Source organism: Diorhabda sublineata, chromosome 3 (assembly GCF_026230105.1).
Source record: "Diorhabda sublineata isolate icDioSubl1.1 chromosome 3, icDioSubl1.1, whole genome shotgun sequence".
Lineage (NCBI taxonomy): Eukaryota > Metazoa > Arthropoda > Insecta > Coleoptera > Chrysomelidae > Diorhabda > Diorhabda sublineata.
The window spans coordinates 18418489-18439640 of record NC_079476.1 but is presented as its reverse complement, the minus strand read 5'-3'; the positions used below and the strand labels follow the sequence as shown (position 1 = coordinate 18439640).

General features: G+C 30.7%; 1 protein-coding gene across 4 annotated transcripts in view; it reads left to right on the top strand.

Annotated features, from left to right (window-relative positions):
- Nucleotides 1-21152, top strand: part of LOC130442020 (fasciclin-2-like) — a 283194-nt gene that overhangs the window by 254731 nt on the left and 7311 nt on the right. For 3 of the 4 annotated variants that reach the window (XM_056775975.1, XM_056775973.1, XM_056775972.1), the window contains exons 7-8: nucleotides 1537-1720; nucleotides 18054-18246. In XM_056775975.1, the coding sequence (XP_056631953.1) occupies nucleotides 1537-1720; nucleotides 18054-18246 (377 nt within the window). Of the gene's footprint in view, nucleotides 1-1536; nucleotides 1721-2326; nucleotides 15162-18053; nucleotides 18247-21152 lie in introns of those variants that run through there. The other variant, XM_056775976.1, reaches the window with a different exon arrangement.

The following is a 21152-nucleotide window of genomic DNA, read 5'->3' as shown; positions in this document are numbered from 1 at the left end:
AAAATTTTGAATTATAATTTACCATCTACAAACGGACAGTTTTTAAAGCTAAGCTCCCATTTGAGATGGTACTCCTTACCTCTACCCTCCATATCAGTGATAAAGTGATAAAGCCTCTCAAACGGTCACCCTATTGCGGCGGACCAGAGTCAGAGAGAAGTGGCCAGTGTTCTGAACATGATTCATTCTGCTGGTTCTAGAGTTTACTGTCGTTACCAAAATAACTTTCATCGACAATGCGGTTTCGAAAGAAAAATGTGCGAAACAGATAGAGATGACGGATTCATTGTTAGCACATCGCTCAGGAATCGGGCCCTCATGTATTCAAGTCCAGCAAGAGCTCGAAGAAATTCTAGCAGTAGCTGTGAGTGGGTGGACAGTTAGAAGAAGTCTTGAAGCAGCTAACCTTGAGCCAAAAAGGTTAGCTAATAGCCTCAAATTAACCCCAGCGTACCCAGCATCTCTCTACGATTTGTCAAAAATCACGCTAATTAGACTGACTGTCAATGGGGCTCCTTTCTCTTTTTAGACGTGTTTGCATGGTAGCGATAGAAGTGGACGAGTCTATAGAAGACTTGGAGAAAGTTTGTTGCATAAAAGAAAACGTGGCTTTTGAAGGAGGTATTTCAATGGAAGCAAAATCCGAGTTGGTTTTTATTCAAACTAGCGGTGGAACCGAAGGATTAACTTCGAACTGATATATTGAAGAAATTACGTCGTTCCCTACACCAGTTTCTCCTCCATATACCATCCATCCTGCAGGATCAACTCGATGCTGGATGTCGAAATTGTCACTATGGATTGGCCAGTGCCACCCCCTATCGAGAATTTGTAGGATGCATTTAAGAGAAAAGTTCGGGTTAGAAATTCTGCACCATCCACGAAGTCGGACGTCAAAACTGCGTTCACTGCATGATGGGGTAGCATCGACAAGATCTCGACAAGACAAGGAACTCATTAGATCCATGAAAAAGCGATTGTTATTGGGGTCAGGGGAGGGAACAATTTTCTTGACTGTTGATTATAATTTTACAAAAAAAAAAAATAAATAACTTAATAATAACCTAGACTCCTTATTTTTATTTGCTTTCGAGTGTAGTTTGAAGATATTATTGTTTTTTTTATTCATATTGATAATTCGCAGCGTTTACAAACACGTGTACGCTTTCGTGAGTCACGAAGGATTGAGAGTACGATGAATCAAATACGTTCTTTCAGATGGATGAACTTTTAGTGCCATCTGCAAATCACAAATCGTAATGAATTAATTTTTACTCTAAAGGCCATTAAGGATCCCGTGGGCATTAATGAGTTAAACTAGAACAAAACTGTTTTTCCAGTTGTTGTAAGGTTTATTTTAATTTCAAATTATAAAAATAATTGGCTTCCAAAATCCATCTCTTAGTATATTATTGGAGATTTAAATGTATGTAAATTAATATTGTTAGTTTTATAAGACATCAGACCTTGAATAAAAATAAATTTTTATAACATCAAATTTCGAATCTGAGTAATTTTGAATATTTGAATCTACAGACTGAAAAAATCAATGGCGAATGGCGTGATCGTGATTGTACCGAACAAATCGAACGATCCATTCAATATACCAGCTTCGAATTGGACAAACTCCTTCCAGATACGATCTATAAGATCGAAGTGCGCGCGCATAACTCCATCGGTGACAGTTCACCAGCTCAAGTCAAAGTTAAGACGGCAAGAGGTGAGAATCAACAGTATTATACGTATAATACGATTATTAATCGCAGTATAAGATTAAGTTCGACAGTTTTTATTTTTGTTTTGGTGGAATGCTTAGGTTTATTAATGTGAAAATTCGTTATGGAAATTAAGAGTGGTGATAATGATTTAACCAAATAAAAATAGATCGTTGGTAAATAGAAAATTGCATTTAATTTCGTATCTATCGAAAAACAGAACTGTAATGGGAAAATTGTTTTACCAACTGTTTGTGTTGATTTTTTTGCTTTTTTCAATTTATTCACATGTAGAAATTGAATTTATTTTTTTTAAGTAAAAATTTTACAAAATTGAAAAATTTTAGGTACTTTGTAATTTTTATTTGAACATTTTTGTTTTCTTTTGAAAATATTTTTATTCTGTTTTCATCCAACGATATTCAACAACTTTTTTTCCAGAACAACGAAATTTATGAAATTTTTTTAGTTAAGTGTAAAACTTTGATAGCTGCTAAAAATTGATACGTAATTTTTTTCAATTCCAATTAAAATGTTTGTTTATATATATAAAAAAATGATATTTTTGGCATCTGTCAATAAATAATTAACGCAAAATCTCATTTCCTTAGCCTCTTCAGGGTTGTATTGGAACTCAGCGACGACAATACGCTCGTTACGCCCTCTACAAGCTGCTATGACTATTATAGTGACGGTTTTCGTGCTATATTTTCAATGGTGCTAAATATTCGAAAAATAGTTATAAAAAATTAATGAGAAAGAACAAAAACTATATATAAAAAAAATTGGTGTGTTAAATTATGTGTTCTAAAAACGATCCCCGCACCAAAAGTGTAAATAAAACCTTGTTAAGTAACAGAGTGGATAAAATATTCATAACTAGTATCGAAATAATTTTAATATTTATTATTTCTTTTTAAAACTTTTTTATCGCAATCAATTTATCAAAAAATTTATAGATAGAATGTGTATAGTATCTTCAACCCCCTTTGAATTACTATATATTTTGATCCAGCCGCGCCTCTATCAATTTCTTCTAATTTGGTCCGGACTCTGGTTCTCTCTATCCAAAAACATTTGTGCCCAGTTTCTCACAAATCCATCCCTAACTCATCTAATTATCTCGATCAATTTTTAGTCCACGTACTTTTCTAACAATTTCTTATAATTTGGCAAGGTCCAGACTCTGTTTTTGTCTATCCAGAGCCATTTGTTTCCAGTTTCCCAACTCTTCCCAAATCCATCTGTAACTCATTCAATTATCTCGATTTTTTTTTTGGTTCACACTTCTTTTATTTTGACCAGGTTCGGACACTATTAAAATATTTATAAATAAATCAACGTTTTTGTCATTTTGACGACGATTAAAATTTTTTGCATAAACATTCAGTATAATTCGAGTTGTGGCAAATAAGTTACGGCAAGTTATTAATAAGAAACAAGTTTTATACAAATTTTTATCATCGACCTTCGCACTAGTTTCCTTTTAAACATTATCCTGGAAGAGTCCTTTGGTAATAATCTGAAGTTAACTCTTTCACAACCACAGGAGCGTTTTTTTATGCTCTCGGGTACCATGAAGTGTTAATTTATATTGGGGAAACGGCAATATAGGGTTTAATTGAGTGAACTATCATTGGAATGTCCTAAAACTATTTGGCCTCCAAGAATATTTCCACGAAGAAAAGGAAATTTTTCTCATCAATTTCCATCCTCTAATTACTTTGATTACGAGTTCAAGATAAAAATTTTCATATTTTACTAAAAATTGAACAATCCCTCATTTGGGTTGGAATAAAACTGAGATGAGATATGATTTTATCTTGAAGAAAGAAAACATTTACAATATCAGGATTGATAGGGAAAGTGATTGTTGAAATCCCTTATTTGCCAGAAAAACCTATGAGCTGGTGCTTTGTGGTCCTAAACTGCTTTACAATATATCCTCGATTTAAAAATAGGATTTTTAGTCTCGGCTTGGCCATTTTTACATTAATTGGACTTTTCTTACTAATTTCCATCCTCTATTGATTTTGTTCACGAGATTTGAGATAATTTACTTATATTTTCGTTAGATATTACCAAAAATTAAACTATACCAGATTTGTTTTTGGAAAAATATGCACAAAATCTATACTAACTACTTAAGGATTGGAATAAAACTGAGGAAAGTAAATGTGAATTGGTTTCCGGAACTTTATTGTATTTGTATAATCGACTTTCTTATAAGCGAGTTCTGTAGCTTTTCCTTGTGTTGAAGTTTTAAGTTATCTAACCGTTTTTTTTTAAACTATAGGTCGAGGTTAGAAAATTATTTTACGAAAATCTTTTCTTAAAATTACGTTTTGTAGCAAGTTACAGCAAGATGATTAATTTTTCGGAACTTCTTTGCTATACCTCGTATTAATGGGCTTCGTTTTAATCTGCTTTTTTCGTATCAAAAGCTCAAAAGTTCATAATTTTTTTATTTTGAAAATATTTTAATTCTTTAATTATTGTATTGTTTTTTTGAATAAAGATTTTCCACATTTTCCAAATAATTTTCACCGAAGTTTTTTCTCAACTTACAATTCCGCGTCACATAATTTTTTTTCTTGATAAACTCCAGAGTGTATAACAAAATACCTTTAAGAAAATCATTTTAAAAAGTTTTACGTTACCTCAATCATTTTCTTTGATTATTGCACAGTCTGTATATAAAAATTTTATTTTTCAAGTTGAGTTACCCAATTTTCTATTAAATTTTTCTAATTTCTACTTTTATGTAGGTCGAAAAAATGTTTATCTGGTTTACAAATATTTTGATATAAAAAGAAATTATTATTAAAAAAAGCTAGTTTTGATCTTTATCCACTCAATTAGTAATATTCCAAAGTAAAAAAATATTTCAATCATCTTTGCATGACGTCGACATTCCATTTTAAAAAAATCAGTACCAGTTTCGAATTATTTCTCCATCATCAATAGACGATTCAATTTGTTATACTTCCCATTTTTCATAATATCCCAAAAATAGGAATATGAAAAATTATAAATATTTAATAGCATACGTGGTGTGTTAAAAATTTATCCCAACTTCGATTCCGTGATTAGAAATCTTCTTTATTTGTTAAAATCTTTATAAAAACATTTCTTGTTTTTTTTCCCATAATTCTAAAGCGATATATGACCAAACTTATCAACTTATCTACAGGTAAGTCGTACAATATTTGCATTAACGTCTTTTTTTAATATGTGGTTTGATCGTTAAATGCCCTCCGGTGACATAATTTTGAAAATAAAACTTTTCAATCACTCCATTCGATTGTCTCAGTTATTTCTTATAAAAAATGGTACATTTAACATTTAAAAATATGGTAAAAGAATATATATTCATATATTATTTATATTAAGAAATTTTATATCAAAAGTTTTGTAATGACATAATTACCAAAAAGATTTAGTCATTTGTCGAATGCGTTTCCCACGTTCCCAAATTTAATTCCATCTACAATAGTGGTCGGATATACATACAATGTACGAGTGCCCTACGAAAGCAAATCTTCTTAAAATCACCACAATTCTAGTCTTGCAGAGGAAATTTGTTCCTATATCAGGGTCATTCCTGAAATAAACCAGATGTTAACAGTGATAAAACCATATGAAACATCCAAGTGAGATATTTTTCATATTTTTTTTCGTAAATCAGAAGTGAACAACAAAGATTTAAAAAAATCATTGGAGTAGGATGTGTTTTCGATTTTATGGAACCAAAAAAAAACAAGGTGTCTGTGCGAAAAAAAATCAGTGTCAAAGTACTGTTCTGGTTAATACATCCCAACGTTACTTCCATGATAAGAAGGTCTCCTTCGTGGTTGATAACAATGTCATCTCTTTTTAATATTTAATAAAAAACAAATATTTCCATTTGAAAATCATCTCTCGTGAAATCTTCATCAACCTCTTTAATAGTTGATCGTATTCTAAAATATTTACTCTTCCTATATTTTCATTTGTTATTTAGCTCGAACCTTTTCTCGTCCTCAACTGATTATAAATCGTCCTTAAAGTTACTAGATTATAACAAAAAACAAATTACAACATTTTGTTACATTCTGTGGTACTTTTTTTGAAGGAATAACGTCATTGCATCTATGTTTCACGACGGACATTGCAATTACGGTCTCAATAAAGTTGATACAATTTAAATAGTATGAAAATTTATCCGTCGTTTGGTCCATACCTTATATTCATAAATCTGATCCCTTTGATATTTACATAGAATATTTTTTTTTTCTACACCGACTCGGAAACAATATTTTTTTATTCAATTGTTTTTGTTTCTCATTTTCTTCTATTTTTCCTTTTTTTATAAAATATAATATAAAAATTAATTTAATAATAAATCAAATTTGAAATGGGTACTGATTTTTGAAAATTTACATTTCATATTTAATTTAAGCACCAAAGCATGGCTACATTTCGTTATTTTTTTTTAATTTTTGCCTATATAGTTATTGCAGCTTTTCACGTTAAATCCGTTTTTATTGGGCTTCATTTTCATTTAGTTTAGTTCGATCATCATTTTTATCCATATTTTTTTTGTTTCCCTAAATTTATTTTATATTTTTATATATGAATCGAAAATGTCGTCGAACGCTTTCTCTAGATAAATTTTATGAAATCATTTTTATAATTTTTCGTTTTGACGAACGATAACACTTAAATAAAGTCGAAAAAATACTTTGTGCTCTTTTTTACTTTAAATTCTTTCTGGAAAAAAATTAACGCACCATTCTTGTTTATAATTGATCTTAACTTAGGCCTTTCTGGAACTTCTTTGGGAACGCGCTAAAACATTAAATTTATCACCAAGGAATTATATCATTGAAGGAAGCTGTACTAACATCGATTCTGGACTAGGAAGATCCTATTTCAGCAAAGTTTTTTTGTGAGACGAAATCTCACAACCAAAGACCAATACAATGTAGAAAACGTGCCAAAAAATTACATGTACATAAATCAGGATTATACAATAGCCTCTACTAACCAAAAAATATCAAATTTATTGTTTCAATTAACTCAGAATCAGACTAGTGAAATATTGGATAAAAAATCTACTTTATAATGAAACTATGAGTTACCCTTAAAGGTCTAAATTAAAGTGAATGTGTCTGGTGAAAGTTGGAGGACAAATTTGGAAGCCTCAATATCTCAGCTAAAGCTCCTTCTGTCAATGGCTTTAAATAAATACCTGTACAAGGTTGGAACATATAATGTCTTCTGCTCCTTGTCTTGGTCCTTATTTCATGTTTCTAGCCATGTTATTGCCTACTGCTGTTGATATCTATTCGTTAGATTGGACAGATATGAAACATCAGTGGCACGAGCTCAAAAAAGTCGTGGATCTCCCGCTGTCAATCACAACCGACTGCTGGTGGCCACAAACTTTTATTAAGCATGTAATAACTAGTATGCTTAAATGTAATAATAGATTATGAGTATGTTGACTGTTTTTTATCATTTTATTATAAATTTCATGTTGATTAAATGTGGTGCGTCAATTTTATCCAGAAGATTATTTTTCAATCAATAATTTTGAATTTTTTTTAACTAATTTTTGTTAAAAAATGTTGTTTGGTTCATTATTATCATATCCATTTATATATAAGACATAACATGGCGCATGGACGAAATTTTCTGTTTATAATCGCCACTATCTAAACATAGAGATACAAGTTTCGACATAAATCAATAGTTATAGCTCTCCCATTTATAATTGCAGCTTAAAAGCGGCATCGATTGAGGGGAATAAGTGATATTAATAATTTTAATAAAATATGATACGCATCGACTCGAACAAGTCCTTTTTAAGCTTCCGGATAACAAAATTCCAAAATAAACGAAAATAAGGTCTTTACGCAAATCAAAATAAAACGTATAGCAACAAGAATAATTTGTATTATAATGAGGAAAAGATTCTGATTCTTTTAGTATTAAATAGTCCTGTTTTGAAACGACGTTTCGGTTTTAATCCTTGTCTAGTTTTCATACCATTTATATGTGATTTACCTGAAGGTTTTTTTGACAATTTCGTTTATCTGATCATGAATCATCATTCTTCTTAATGGCATCTAATAACATCACGCAAATTTGTCTTACATCGTTGTTTCTCTGGTGGTTTCGTGGAATAAGGCTTGTTATCTCCTTTAGTTTTATTTTCTCATCTATTTTGAAACCACATTTCGGTCTCAATCCTTGTCCAGCTTTCATACCATCTCTATGTGATTTACCTGAAGGATTTCTTTTGACAAATTCGTTTACCTAATAATCAGTTATCATTTTTTCCATCTAATAACATCACACAAATTTGTTTTACTTCGTTGTTTCTCTAGTGGTTATGTGGAATACTGCCTGCTTGTCTTCTATCGTTCGAATCTTCATAATTGGCTTTATAACAAAGGGACCTGGATCAGTGTCCAAATAAAGATATTGCATAGTATCCGAGTCGGTTGTAACTTACTCGGATTCACTTGTAATTTGTACACAATTCTTCTTCTTGTGGTTATCCGTGACAATCAATCAGGATTTTCAAATCTTTTATATTATCAGCATATATAATGGTGCCATCTGCATATCTGATGTTGTGTAGACTGTATTTAGCATTATAATTTTTTCTGCCCCAAATAGGGCTTCACTGAATATCCATTCTAAGTACCAGTTAAAGATGAAAATTTGACGAACTCCTCTTATCATTTTCACTTTATTTGTGTCTTCTACTTCGATACCAAAGTTTGCAGATTGGTTCCAGTTGATGTTTCCAATTTATCTCAGGTCCTACTTTAGGTGTCTCCATCATTTTTCCATGTTTCCTTGTACACAACACGATTTATTATACACTACGAAAAAAATTGAAAAAAGTTTCTACCCCCCTATAATTTGCTTATACTCTCCCTAGTTTTTGATTGCTATTGTAAATGGAAGATCTTTAAGTTATCAGTATATCAACTTGATGAAATTGAAAATTTAATGTCCCTGATCAATTATAAAAATGATTAAATATTTAGCAAGTATTTCGAAGTATGTTAGAAATGGTATGAATGAGAGTGAATAATAAATAATATTGTAAATCCTCTTCCCCAATTGCCAATCATAGTTAGATTTTATGAAATTGAACTAAATAAAAAATGTACTAGTTGTCTAATTGTATATTGAATAGAATCTAGGAATAAACAATCAGCTTAAGTTTTTTTTTGTTAATATTTTTACCACATATTTGAAACGACAATTTTTTACATAATAATTTGGAATCTTCTATAGAATAAATGTTATTGTGTATATACGAAGTATATTTCACGTTAAGATGGTTATAAATTTTAAAATCGGTTAATTTTTATTAATATAAAATAGTTGAAAAAATTTATTCAAATTTGAAATTATAATACATTAAATCAATTTTTTTCCAAATATCCCATGAATTATGAATTTTTTATTACATCTCTTAGTGTCTTTTTAAACTTTCAATCTATTTATTTCTCTTGCCTGTTCTACGGCTTTTTTATTCCCACATTTTTCGTATTTTATTCAAGGGCTATTTGAAAAGTAGGAAACGTTTTGGTATTATAAAAATGTGGAATATCATCAACATTCCAATTCTACTTTTCTACATATTTATTAAATCAAACGTTTATTTGTAACGTCATAACAAAAATTATGACCAGAATATAGGGAAACAGTTTCAGAAGTTTTTAGTAACTTTCAGTATGAGTTTGAAAACGTGAGGTTTTCTGTGCTAAAGCTTTCCCAAGCAAAGTAAATTGTAACAATTTTTCTGTAAACGCAATCCCAAAAAAAAAATAGTTTGTAAGAAGTGCAGCTTCAAGAGTAGACTTTCATTTTTTTTTCTGCTTAAATGTTCTACTAACTAATTAATTTTTTAACATGTTTCAGTTCTGTTTTTAATTGCTTTATCTCCCTTATCTCTTATTCTTTCAACTCGGATTGATGATGGTCAATTCAAAGTTCACGTTGAGCACCCTTGTCAATATTCTTCGCTCAATTTTGAGTTTTTGTTACTATTTTTTATTGAATTTCTATGTACTTTTTAAAAATTTTTCTTTGTTTTTCACTATTTTTTCCTTCTATTTATTTTTTCACGTCCCCATTTGCATGGGTATAATATTTTTATAGTTTCCACAAGTGTTATGTATTTAAAATTCTATTATAGAGAAAAATCATTTTAAACTCAAAATATATACAAGGTGTGTTCATAAAATGTCCAGTTCTCATGAAACTACTGAAACTTAAACTATGTGACATCCTTTCAGTATCATCTATGATTGTAGAACGATAAAGGTTCAGTTCAATTTTGGAAATAAAAAAAATCACTCAGGTGAACAATTTAGCGAATCATAATATCGATATGATATTTCTTCCCCTACCATTTCTTTCACATTTTTCCTGTTTTCATCGGGATTTGAGAAAGTGGAACTTTCATTATGCTGGAAAAGTTTCCAATATACGTAAATTCTTGTTTCATTTAATTTCATTATGAAACTTTATTCATATTTCATATATTCTATTTGATTTTTATGGCAAAATTTGATACAAATTCTTTGATTATTTGTCCAATAAACAAAATTAATAATAATAGAAACAGTAAAAAAATATCATGCTCTATGAGTATGTATTAATAAAAAAATTATATACTGACACTCTAAACATGTGAAAATAACATATTTTTTAAATTTTTTCAACACACCTCGTATATATGCCAAAAAATTGGTTGAAGTAGAAACTTATTTATATTTAGGTTAGTCGTATTTCATAAAAAACTTTTCACTTCATAAAACCTAAAAATACAACTATTAGATATATATTTTTAAATAATATATAGGGTGTATCAAAAAACATGAAGAGCTAAACCTATAGGTAAAATTTTACATATTTTGCTAATTATTTTTGAAGATGGTTAACATTTTTACATTTTTAAAGTTATACATTTTCTTTTTCAATATTTAGATCAGAAAAAGGCTAGTGGGGTACTGTCTAAAGACCTTGTAGGCCAGAGTAATTTATATCTTCCTATTAAAATAACAAAATATTTTTGACATAATGTTCCATACTATTTTTACGATTTTTTGCTCTTTCTTATAAAAATATTCAACCAAAAAATCAAGAAAACCGATTATTTATAAAATTATATTCATTACAAGTATGTATTGTATACTTTTCTAAAATAAGGATTAATAACGATGTAATAATTTCATAAATGGTATTATCCTCGACGGTCCCACCAGGATTATAGTTTAACGAAATTTATCGTTTTTTGCCAACTCTTAACCGATTACATCGGTTCAAAATTTTGAACACTTTAAAGTCCGATAATAATAATACAAAAATTTGTGACTTTATCCTAGTAAGGATTAATAGAATCATCAGGATAAAATTTAATGAAACGTTTGCACTTGATTTTCACCTAAATCAACTAAAAATTTTACACACACGTACAGGTCAATTGAAAATACACTAATTTAATAAATTCTCGTCATTTTCATTACCAGGTTTACTAGGATACATTAATTAGTATATTTGAACACGAATATCTAATTCAAACAAACAAATAAATTCATAATTCTCCACATTTGTTAAGAATCGAAGACTAATTCAATAAATTCCTGTAATTGATATTTCCAGGATCATCGAGGTTGAAATATTTGAACTCCATTTTACATTATAGTTAATTCAAAATATTCCACACTAGTCAATATACTAATTTAATAATTTTGTCTTATGGTTCATCCATTTTATTTAATGTTCCTTATAAAATGAAATCTAGTACGGAATTTCAAATGACATTTGGGTTAAAGTTCCAATTTTGATGGAATTGTTAATAAAACTTGATGAGAAAAGAGAATCCTATAAATCTTCTTTTGTTCCCCAGCCCCCTTTGAATTTTTATTGAATATCTCCGAAAATATTGACTTAATTGAAAAAACATTTAAACTAGAATAAAAGCTGTTGAAAAATTCTGTAAAAAAGGTTGTAAACGTTTTTTACGTAAACCTATTCATTCGGCTGTTAGGACTCAAAATGTCTCGACAGGAATCAAATTGACACTTACGCAGCTTAGTTAAATAAAATTCTTTTTACGGATTATCGTCTCTAATCAAAAGTTAGTTTTGAACAAATTTCCAGTAAAATCGAAACTACACCTGAAATTTGAAAGCACGTGAATTAAAATTTGAAAAATAGGTAGAAAAAAATATTTATGAACTAAAATTCGAAATATTTTGTATACTATCAATAATTTTTTGTTTTAATGATGAGAGTATTTTCTTTTTTTTTGTATTTGGACGCACCTTGTATATTATAAAAACAATATAGTTTCATTTTAGGCTTCAATAAATGCGGAGTTTTTTATGAAATATGATTGTTTCTCAAAATTCCTAATAATAAATATGTCCATTTGTATACAATTTTTAGAGACAAACCTTATATCAATGTTGTTAAGACTGAAAATTTTATCAAATATGTTGTAAGAATACCGATATCCTTTTAATTTTTTGTTTAACAGCATGTTTTTGCACGTTTTTAGTTAGATATTTTTTAAAAAAATTATAATTTGTAACATTTCGTATAATTAAAATTTTAACATTTCTATAGTTGGACAATAAATAATTTCGAAGAAGAATTCCATCTGTATTTGATGTTTATAAAAAAATGTCAGTTTTTCGTAAAAAACAATAAAAAAAATGATGAAAATTCGCTTGTGTTTAAATGTTTTTGCGCTTTGTATTTTTGTGAAGTGTCGGAAAGCAGCTTGAGTGAAAAAAAAGTTCAATGGACAATCACCATCAAAAGTGTACGTAGCTTTAAATAGATTCTTTAAAAATTCCAGTTGCATATAGTTGGAATTATTAGAGCATGTTTTAATTTAGTTTTTATTGCTTGCACTAATGAATGTCGAAGTTTCTTTAACCGTGCTTTTTTTGTTCAAATTTTGAGGTTATGGCATGTGTATATTTGTAAATACACAAAATTCAGAACACATACATACAATAAAAACGGATTATATCTATTTCTCTATTCACAATTCTCCTTATATATAAACAGAACTAAGATTCTTCTTCCAATACCAGCATGTTCTGTATTAGAAATAGATTTAGAATGTACCATCAAGTGTATGTTCTCAAAAATTCCATATTTTAAGGATTCAACTTTGCAAATTTTTGAGAACAACATTTTTATTATAATAATAATTTTTTTACAGGGGGTGTAAAAAGAGTTTTAAAAAATTTTGTTAAACTTTTGGAAGAGGGGTCCACTATTTTTGGACATAAAAAATCGTGGAATTCATATATTTAATAATTTTTTTGTGCATTCAAGGTAAAACTAGAACTTAACTACTGAAATCCAGTTTGGTTGTCGAAAAAACATATAATTAACAACAAACAAATTTTTATGTACTAATTAAACATGATGCGCGAAGAAAAGGAACCCCCTAACCTAAAAACATTTGAATAATTTTCGAAAATTGTTTAAATTATGATAATCAATTATTATTTTTTCAAATTGTTCATTTTATATGTACTTTCAAAATTAATTTCATAAGTACAATGTTTCGGAAACAAATCTGGTAATTTATGGTTTCAAATTTTTTTCAACCAAAATAGGTTTGTAATTTCCATTTTATCTTGAATGTGTCGAAAAATGAACAAAACCAAAACAAAATTATTAAAAATATTAATATTTTATAACCAAAAATAGTATGGACCTCTTTTCCAAGTAACAACCAAAAATTTTTTCTCTATTTTTTGGTGATAGTTTTTTTAATCTCCCTGAAACAACTGTCTGGACATTATTTCAATGTGTATCTATAATTTAAATCAATTATCCTCTTATTTGGTGCGTTTTATCTTTTTTTATTAATATGACGTAAATAAAGTAGTGGAAGCTAGGTCAAAAGTTAAAGCAACACTGGGACATTAGTTTCAATGGACAACGCACTATTATGACCTTCAAGACATGAATAAGGCGAGAGGAATTCATAAATTCAAACTATGAATACGAAACTGAATAATACTGGTCCTTTGGAAATCTCATTCTTACCAAAAAATCAACAAACAACATTGCAATTTCTCATAATGACGGTAGGGCTGAATGAGCGTCTCTCAATATAAATATTTTCCAAATGCCCTTTAAAAAATTGTTTTTTGATATGCTAAACAATTTTCTATTACTAAATTTCGATTTTTTTGTTGCAATCGATGAGAAAACTTTGTTTTAACGAGCAGGCGACGTTTCACATAAAGCACACTCCAAATTAACCATCCAGAAGTATTGATTCAACACCTATGCATTTTGATCCTCTAAAGAAAGTGTATTAGAAGACCCTAAGAAATAGGAACCAGTTGAGACAAAGAATCTTTGAACAAACTCGTACATCAGTACCTCATTTCTGGTTGTGTCTTAAGGACATCTTCATAATGTTTAGACGTATTGAAATTCAATGAGTAGGCGCCTCTTCACATACTACAAACTCTAAACCGGCCATCCAAAAGTCCTGTTTTGACCACCAAGGTTTTTGTTTCCTTCAAGGAAGATGTATGTACAGCATGACCAAAAAAAAATAGAACCAGTTGAGACGAAGAATCCTTGTGAGAAGTCGTACATTAGACATCAAGTACCACATTTCTGGTTGTGTCTCGAGGACATCTTCATAATGTTTTAACGTATTGAAATTCAACGAGCAGACACCTCTCCACAAACTCTAAACAGGTCATCCAAAAGTCATGTTTTGACCTCCAAGGTACTTTTAAGGAAAACATATATACAGCACGACCCAAAGAAATTGGTTTCTGACGAATTTATAATACTTTCCTTTATCATTTTCCATTCACTTATTTTTTTCTGGTATTATCACTCAATAAAACCAAAACCTGGCACGTAGATAACACCACCAGTGCTATATCACTTTTGATACTGAGAAAAATTGTTTTTTTGATGGAAAGAGATAATATGTCAAGCGAGTGTTACTCAAACTTTCCTCTGACGATAAACAATGAAGCAATGAAGCTGTTGTCCCAGAAAAAAGCCCACAAAATAATTTGCAGTAGGAGATAATAATAAAGAAGATATAAAATGACAGAATATTCGCGATTTTTGATGAACATTTTTCTATGAGAAAGTTTTTATCGAAATAGGTGCAACTGATCAGTGAAAAAGAAGACCTTTGGAGGTGGCGGATGAAGCACCTAAATTAGCAGACGATGACTTCACAGGTTAATTATGAGGGTGAAGAGCTGGACGACAGAAAGGAAGGAAATATTAACAAACGAAATTACCAGTAAGACATAGACACGATCAGTACTTAGAGAAAGAAAATTTGATTGAATGCATTGTTTCCGGTATGCTGAGTAGGCGTATAAGATTGAGAAATTTACCCTTAATAAAAAATGATTGTGAAGAAGGAGATCTGGAACTTTGTAATCACCTTGGTGCTAAATTTTAAGAAAAGGGTGATGAAGTTACGTTTGTCAAACTCGAGTATTGTATGTATGAAATAGAAGATGAAATTCTTTGGTAGCTAGAGACCTACTACATCATGAATTTTCTAGAAGAAGTGGGATTAATAAATTATCTACAAAGACCATCAAAGCTATAACAAGAAAAGGGGATATCATCAAAGGGCAATAATATAGTTAGAGGAAGAGGCATTACAAGATATTTAGTAGATTCTGTTCAACACTGTACTGTGTTACATCTATTAGTCGCTAGGTGGCGCTCCCGTGTTACTATTAATTTTTACAATAAACTTATTAATTGATCTACTTTATTTAGAAGTTATAGAGAATCGAATAAATTACTTTCAAAATTTTTGTAATTTAAGTACACTTTGGAAAAATGTTATTTCTGGTAATTTTAATTATTGTCCTCCTGAACGATATTTTATAATCCTAAACAATAATTTTCAGCTATTACTTTTAGATATTTTCCTATTATTTTTTTCAGAAACTTTTTGATATAAACGTGGTAATAATACTTGAAAATATAGATAGAAATTGACATTCATTTAATATAAACCGAATATTATATCGATATATGTACATATTGAAAAAATGTCTAATTTTCTGGTGTTTATGGTGTAGAAAACTGTGCTTGGTTATTTTTTTTCCATCTACATGTGTTACTATTAACAAGAATACTCTGTTTAAATGTTGCAATTATTTTTTTATTTTTAATTCTATTAATAGTACAAATAAATAAAAAGTTTACGGTTTAATCGATGCGTTCTGATAATAAATAACACTGGTAAAAATTAATCAAGTCCCAACACTATTCTTCGTGATATTCATGTAAAATGACGTCTTGAATTCAAATATAACTGCTGTCTCCAAAAATTTCCAAATTTGTCATGTATAATATCACTCAATAAGTTGTGTGACTGACACATAGATAGCGCTGCCATTGTCCAATCCATATGACGTGTATGAAGTACCAACTTTCGAAAGTGTAGAATTTCATGAGATTTCGATTAGTCAGAAAAAAATAACAGCCATTTAAGTGAAGCTACTTTTGTTATTTTCAAAACAATTTCGTGTGCCAATTTATAATTGCTTCTTAATAAAAAAGTACTGTACAAGCTCGACAATAGCTTTAAAAGTTTTATACGGACACTACTACATCAAAACATTTGTTATTGGCTTGCTAAATTTAAATTTGGTCGTACAGGCATCGTTGATGGTGAACGTTCTGGTCGTCCAATTGAGGTGGTTACTTCAAGAAAGGCCACAAATTGGTTATATCTGATCGTGAATTGAAATTGCGTGAGAAACGTGAGGCCGTAAATATATCAATGTGTTTACAATTCTGCATGAACATTTGACCATGAGACAGTTTTTTCAAAGTGGGTGCCGCGTTTACTCACAGTCGATCAAAAACAGCAACGTGTTGATGATTCAGAGTAGTGTTTGGCAACGTTTACATGTAAAAAATTAGATTTGTGACTATATGTGACAATAAATACATCACTTAACTCCGGAACCAAAACGATCATCATCTGAGTAGACTGCAGCCGGTGAACCATGTCCGAAGCTGAACAGTCAGTTGGGAAGGTTATGGCTTCAGTATTTTGGGATGCGCAAGGAATATTGTCCATCGACTATCTCCAAAACGGGGATACAATCAATAGCGAATATTACATAGAGTTATTGGATCGTTTGAATGCAAAAATCAAGGAAAAACGACCTCATATGTCGAAGAAAAAACCTCTGTTTCACCAAGACAATGCACCGATTCACCAGTCGATTGAAACGATGGTTGAAATGAACGAATTTTCGTATTGCTTCCCCATCCACTGTAATGTCCAGATCTGGTCTCTAGTGACAACTGGCTATTCGCCGAACTCATAAAAATGCTTACCGGTTAGAAATTTAGCTCAAATGAAGAAGCAATTGCTAAAACAGAAGCATATTTTGAAGCAAGACAAATTCTTCTACAAGCACGGCATCGAGAAGTTAGAGAAGTATGTATTGCTCTGTAGAAGATCACATGATGAATCAAATCGATTTTTGGCAAAAAATGCGTTTTTCTTAGTTAGTTACATGAGTTATTGATAGATGTGTTATATCCCAACGAACAATTAGCAAAATATAAAAGCAGTTTCGCGAGCTTGGTCATGTACGACAGATAGAAAAAGCACGACATATGCACATGTCTTCTTCTACGTTAAACTCTTTTCAAAAGTTGTCCTTGATATTGTTTTATGCCAACAGCACGAACACTGATCTTCTGGATTGAGTTTTTCGTGAATCTTTTATCTTTTCTCTGTGACCAAATGGCTTTTGATATAGTAAAATCATTTATCTTCTGATAATATTATATTCTGATGTTTTGCTCTGATTCATATGCCATTATCTCTTTGGCATCATCACTCTTCGTTCCATTTTTTTGCAAGCCTATATTTTTTGTTTCTTTACACTTAGTATCCAGGTACCTAGCACTCCTAGCAGTCTTTTCTATTGCGTAAATTTTGGCTTGAAAGATATTACATATGGGTTTCAATCTGTACGACCCTATCCTCTATCGACCACTCTATATATTTTCCACTTTTTGAGTGTTTTTATGATAATTGCAGTTATCTATAAATAATATAGTAAATATTGAAAATGTTTGAGATAATTACAATTACGGAAATTTTCTTGTAACATTCACTCAATTTCCTTCATTTATGAATAATAATTGCAACATTGTCTTAACAAACACAGCTCAAATTAATATAATAAATACTCACAAAAACACCTTCATTTCAATTAATAACAATCCAAAAAACTAACACGATTTCCTCTGTTTCGTTAGGTATTGATCCAATAGTACCAGTGCGTTCCGCAGCCATGAGTAGTGCCACTATTGTTGGTATAGTGATTGCCGCTATCATTTTAGTACTAATAATATTGGATCTAACTTGTTTCTTCATAAACAGACTGGGTATTATAGCGTTATGCTGCAGTAGATCCAAACACACCGACGAAGAGGATCCCAAATTGGGAAGGTACGTCGAATATGTTTAACCGTATACTAATTTTCTTCATCACAAAAACACGAATATATTTATTTTACACTCGAAGGAATCTTTTATAAAACTTTTGATTTTTAAAACTTGACCGTATCTTTGATAACGCTGCAATTATTTTTACAGTGACTTTGTATATTCGTTATTAAATCAAAAATTATCGACCGGATTTTCACGCAGCTTTTACCAATAGATAGTGTTATTCATGAGGAAGATTTCTGTATACAGTACTTGGCCAAATTATTAAACGCACTTCAAAATTTCAGTAGTAGTATCCAATCAATTGACCATAAGTAAAAGCCAATATTTTTAGCCATTTTTACCCGCTAATAAAGCTTCAATTCTGCACGGCATGCTGTCAATACAAAATTGTACTGTCTCCTGAATTTGATGTTGGCGATTCCACATATGAATAATTATCTTTTCACCAGCTCTCATATATTTTGAATCGTGCTCATATCGGGGCTATTATCCGGCCAAACCAACATAGGAATATTTTATTCTGCTAACAAAAAACTTTAACATACCAAGCACTGTAACAGGGGGTTCCATTTGGCATAAAAGTGAATGGTTCTCCATTTGGAAATCGTTCTTTGAGCTGCGGAATAAACCGATTTCGTAATACTTCTTTGTACTGATCTTTTCTCATTATTCCTTTTACGACGTTCAGACGTCCATTGTACTTGTTGCCGATGTCTAACCAAGTTATCATTTTTGTGGGATGTTTAATTGTTGGAACGACACAGTCAGGATGATACATCTTCTTCTTATAGTGCTGAGTCCGTTACCGGACGTTCGCGATCACTCGGAAGAGTGAACTTGTCTAACCGAACCATTGACGTAAATTTTTCTACCATGAGGTTCTTTTTCTTTGAGAACTTCGTTTTCCGTCTATTTTTTCCTAGATGATAAGATGCAATATACTATACGTATCAGGATTGCGCAGTACATGTGCGAAGTAAGATAATGTTCTGGTTTTAACAGATCTTACAATCTCTCTCTCCTTTCTCATTTGCACCATAACGTCGTCATTACGCACTCCATCCTATCAGCTGATTCGGAGCATACGCCTATATGTCCATATTTCAAAAGCTTCCAGCTTTTTAACAGTTGCTTCCGTCAGTGTCCATGCTTCCACACCATACAAAAATATAGACATCACACAAACATCTTAATACCCTGACGCGAAGCTGTAAACTTGAACCGAGACTGCACAAGATGTTTTTTAGTCTAATGAATACCGCTCTAGTTTTCTCAATGCTACATTTTATTTCTTTTGAGTGCTCCATTTGTCATTAATAGTTATTCCCAAATAGTTAATCTTTTCCGTTCGTTTTAATGGTTCATTGTCAACAATAAGGTCACCGTCGCTTACTGGATTTTTGCTAATGATCATGTACTTAGTCTTTTTGGTATTAAGTTTTAATCCATACTTCTGACATTTCTCAACCATTTAATCCAATAACGTTTGTAAACCTTTCATTGAGTCAGCTACGACAGAGTCATTGGCGTTCTGGAAGCTGTTTACTGTCACCCCATTCATTTTCTTATACCTTCTTCAACATCTTAACCGAAGGCCACTCGGAATATATGTTGCGAGTATAAATTGAAAAGTAGTGGTGCATACAGGAGAGAAAAAATTCAAGTGTAAGGCTAGGGTTTCAATATTTCCAAAATGTTTCACTTTTAAATATTATTCTGTTTCTTCTTTTTATTATATTGATCATTTTATTGACTTTAGGGGTTGTTTGAGCAGTATTCACCGATTTTAACTCTTCTTATTATATTTTTATTTTAACAAACTTTTATTAAACATCATAAAATTTAGTTACATTCTTTGATTTAAAAGTCTTTTTATGTTTCTGGGTGAATTTCTTGGTTTTATGATGTTTAATTATCCTCTTTTGGATAACTTTTTGTATTATGGGCACTCCCAGGCTCACGTAATTGGTGTAATTTGATCGATACCACGGAGTATTCTTGATTGGGATTCCTCAATTCTATTTATCTTAGATTTTGAAGAGCAATCCCACAGCTTAATTCCGTATAACTTGGAGACAGACTTGCTTTCGGAGACTTTGAATTTTCCCCTTTATCTTACTTTTATGTTAAGTTGTTTCCTTTTTTTCAATGTTTCCTGTCCTGTCTTCTTGTGGTATTGTAGCCACATTTGTTATTAGAAGCGGTAAAACATTCTTTGTTGCTGTTTCTGGTTTTTGTTTAGCCAAGAAGATGACTGTGTCATCAGCAGAAGTTTAGGGCCAACACTTCGTACTTTTGCTCGTTAACTTTCTTTTTGAAAGTTCTACTGGTTAGATACGATTTAAAAATAGATAGTAGTTTGGGGGAGTATAACACTCCTTGGTGCTACATCAGGTCAAAAGTTTGTTCGATATGAAGGAAAACAGCAAAGCAGTAGGTAGTTTTTGTTCTCCAGGGTTTTATTTACTGCCTGAGCAGGTGGACTTGTTGCACTGTTAAATATTTTGGGTCGGAATCCAAATTGATGGATGGGGATCTATTCCTGTCGAAGTGAGTCTTTGGTTATTCTACTTGGAGTAGTTTGGACATTGTTGGTGGCAGGTTTATTGGACGGTAAGATGACAAGTTGATCGGGTCTTTTCCTGGTTAACCAATCCAGTAAATATTCGCTATAAAGTTAATATCTTTGCTATCAATTCCAGTTGCATGTAGGATATTTATTAGTTTAAGATGACGGACCTTGTCGAATGCAGAGCTTTATTATGCAAAATTTTGAAATAGAAAAATATATAAACTCTCATGGTTCTTTGCTTTATTTAAATGAAAGTTATGATACTTTACCAATTTTTTATTAAATTACAATATCTTACCGATCTCTAGAAGTCCATATCTTTTTTTGTTAT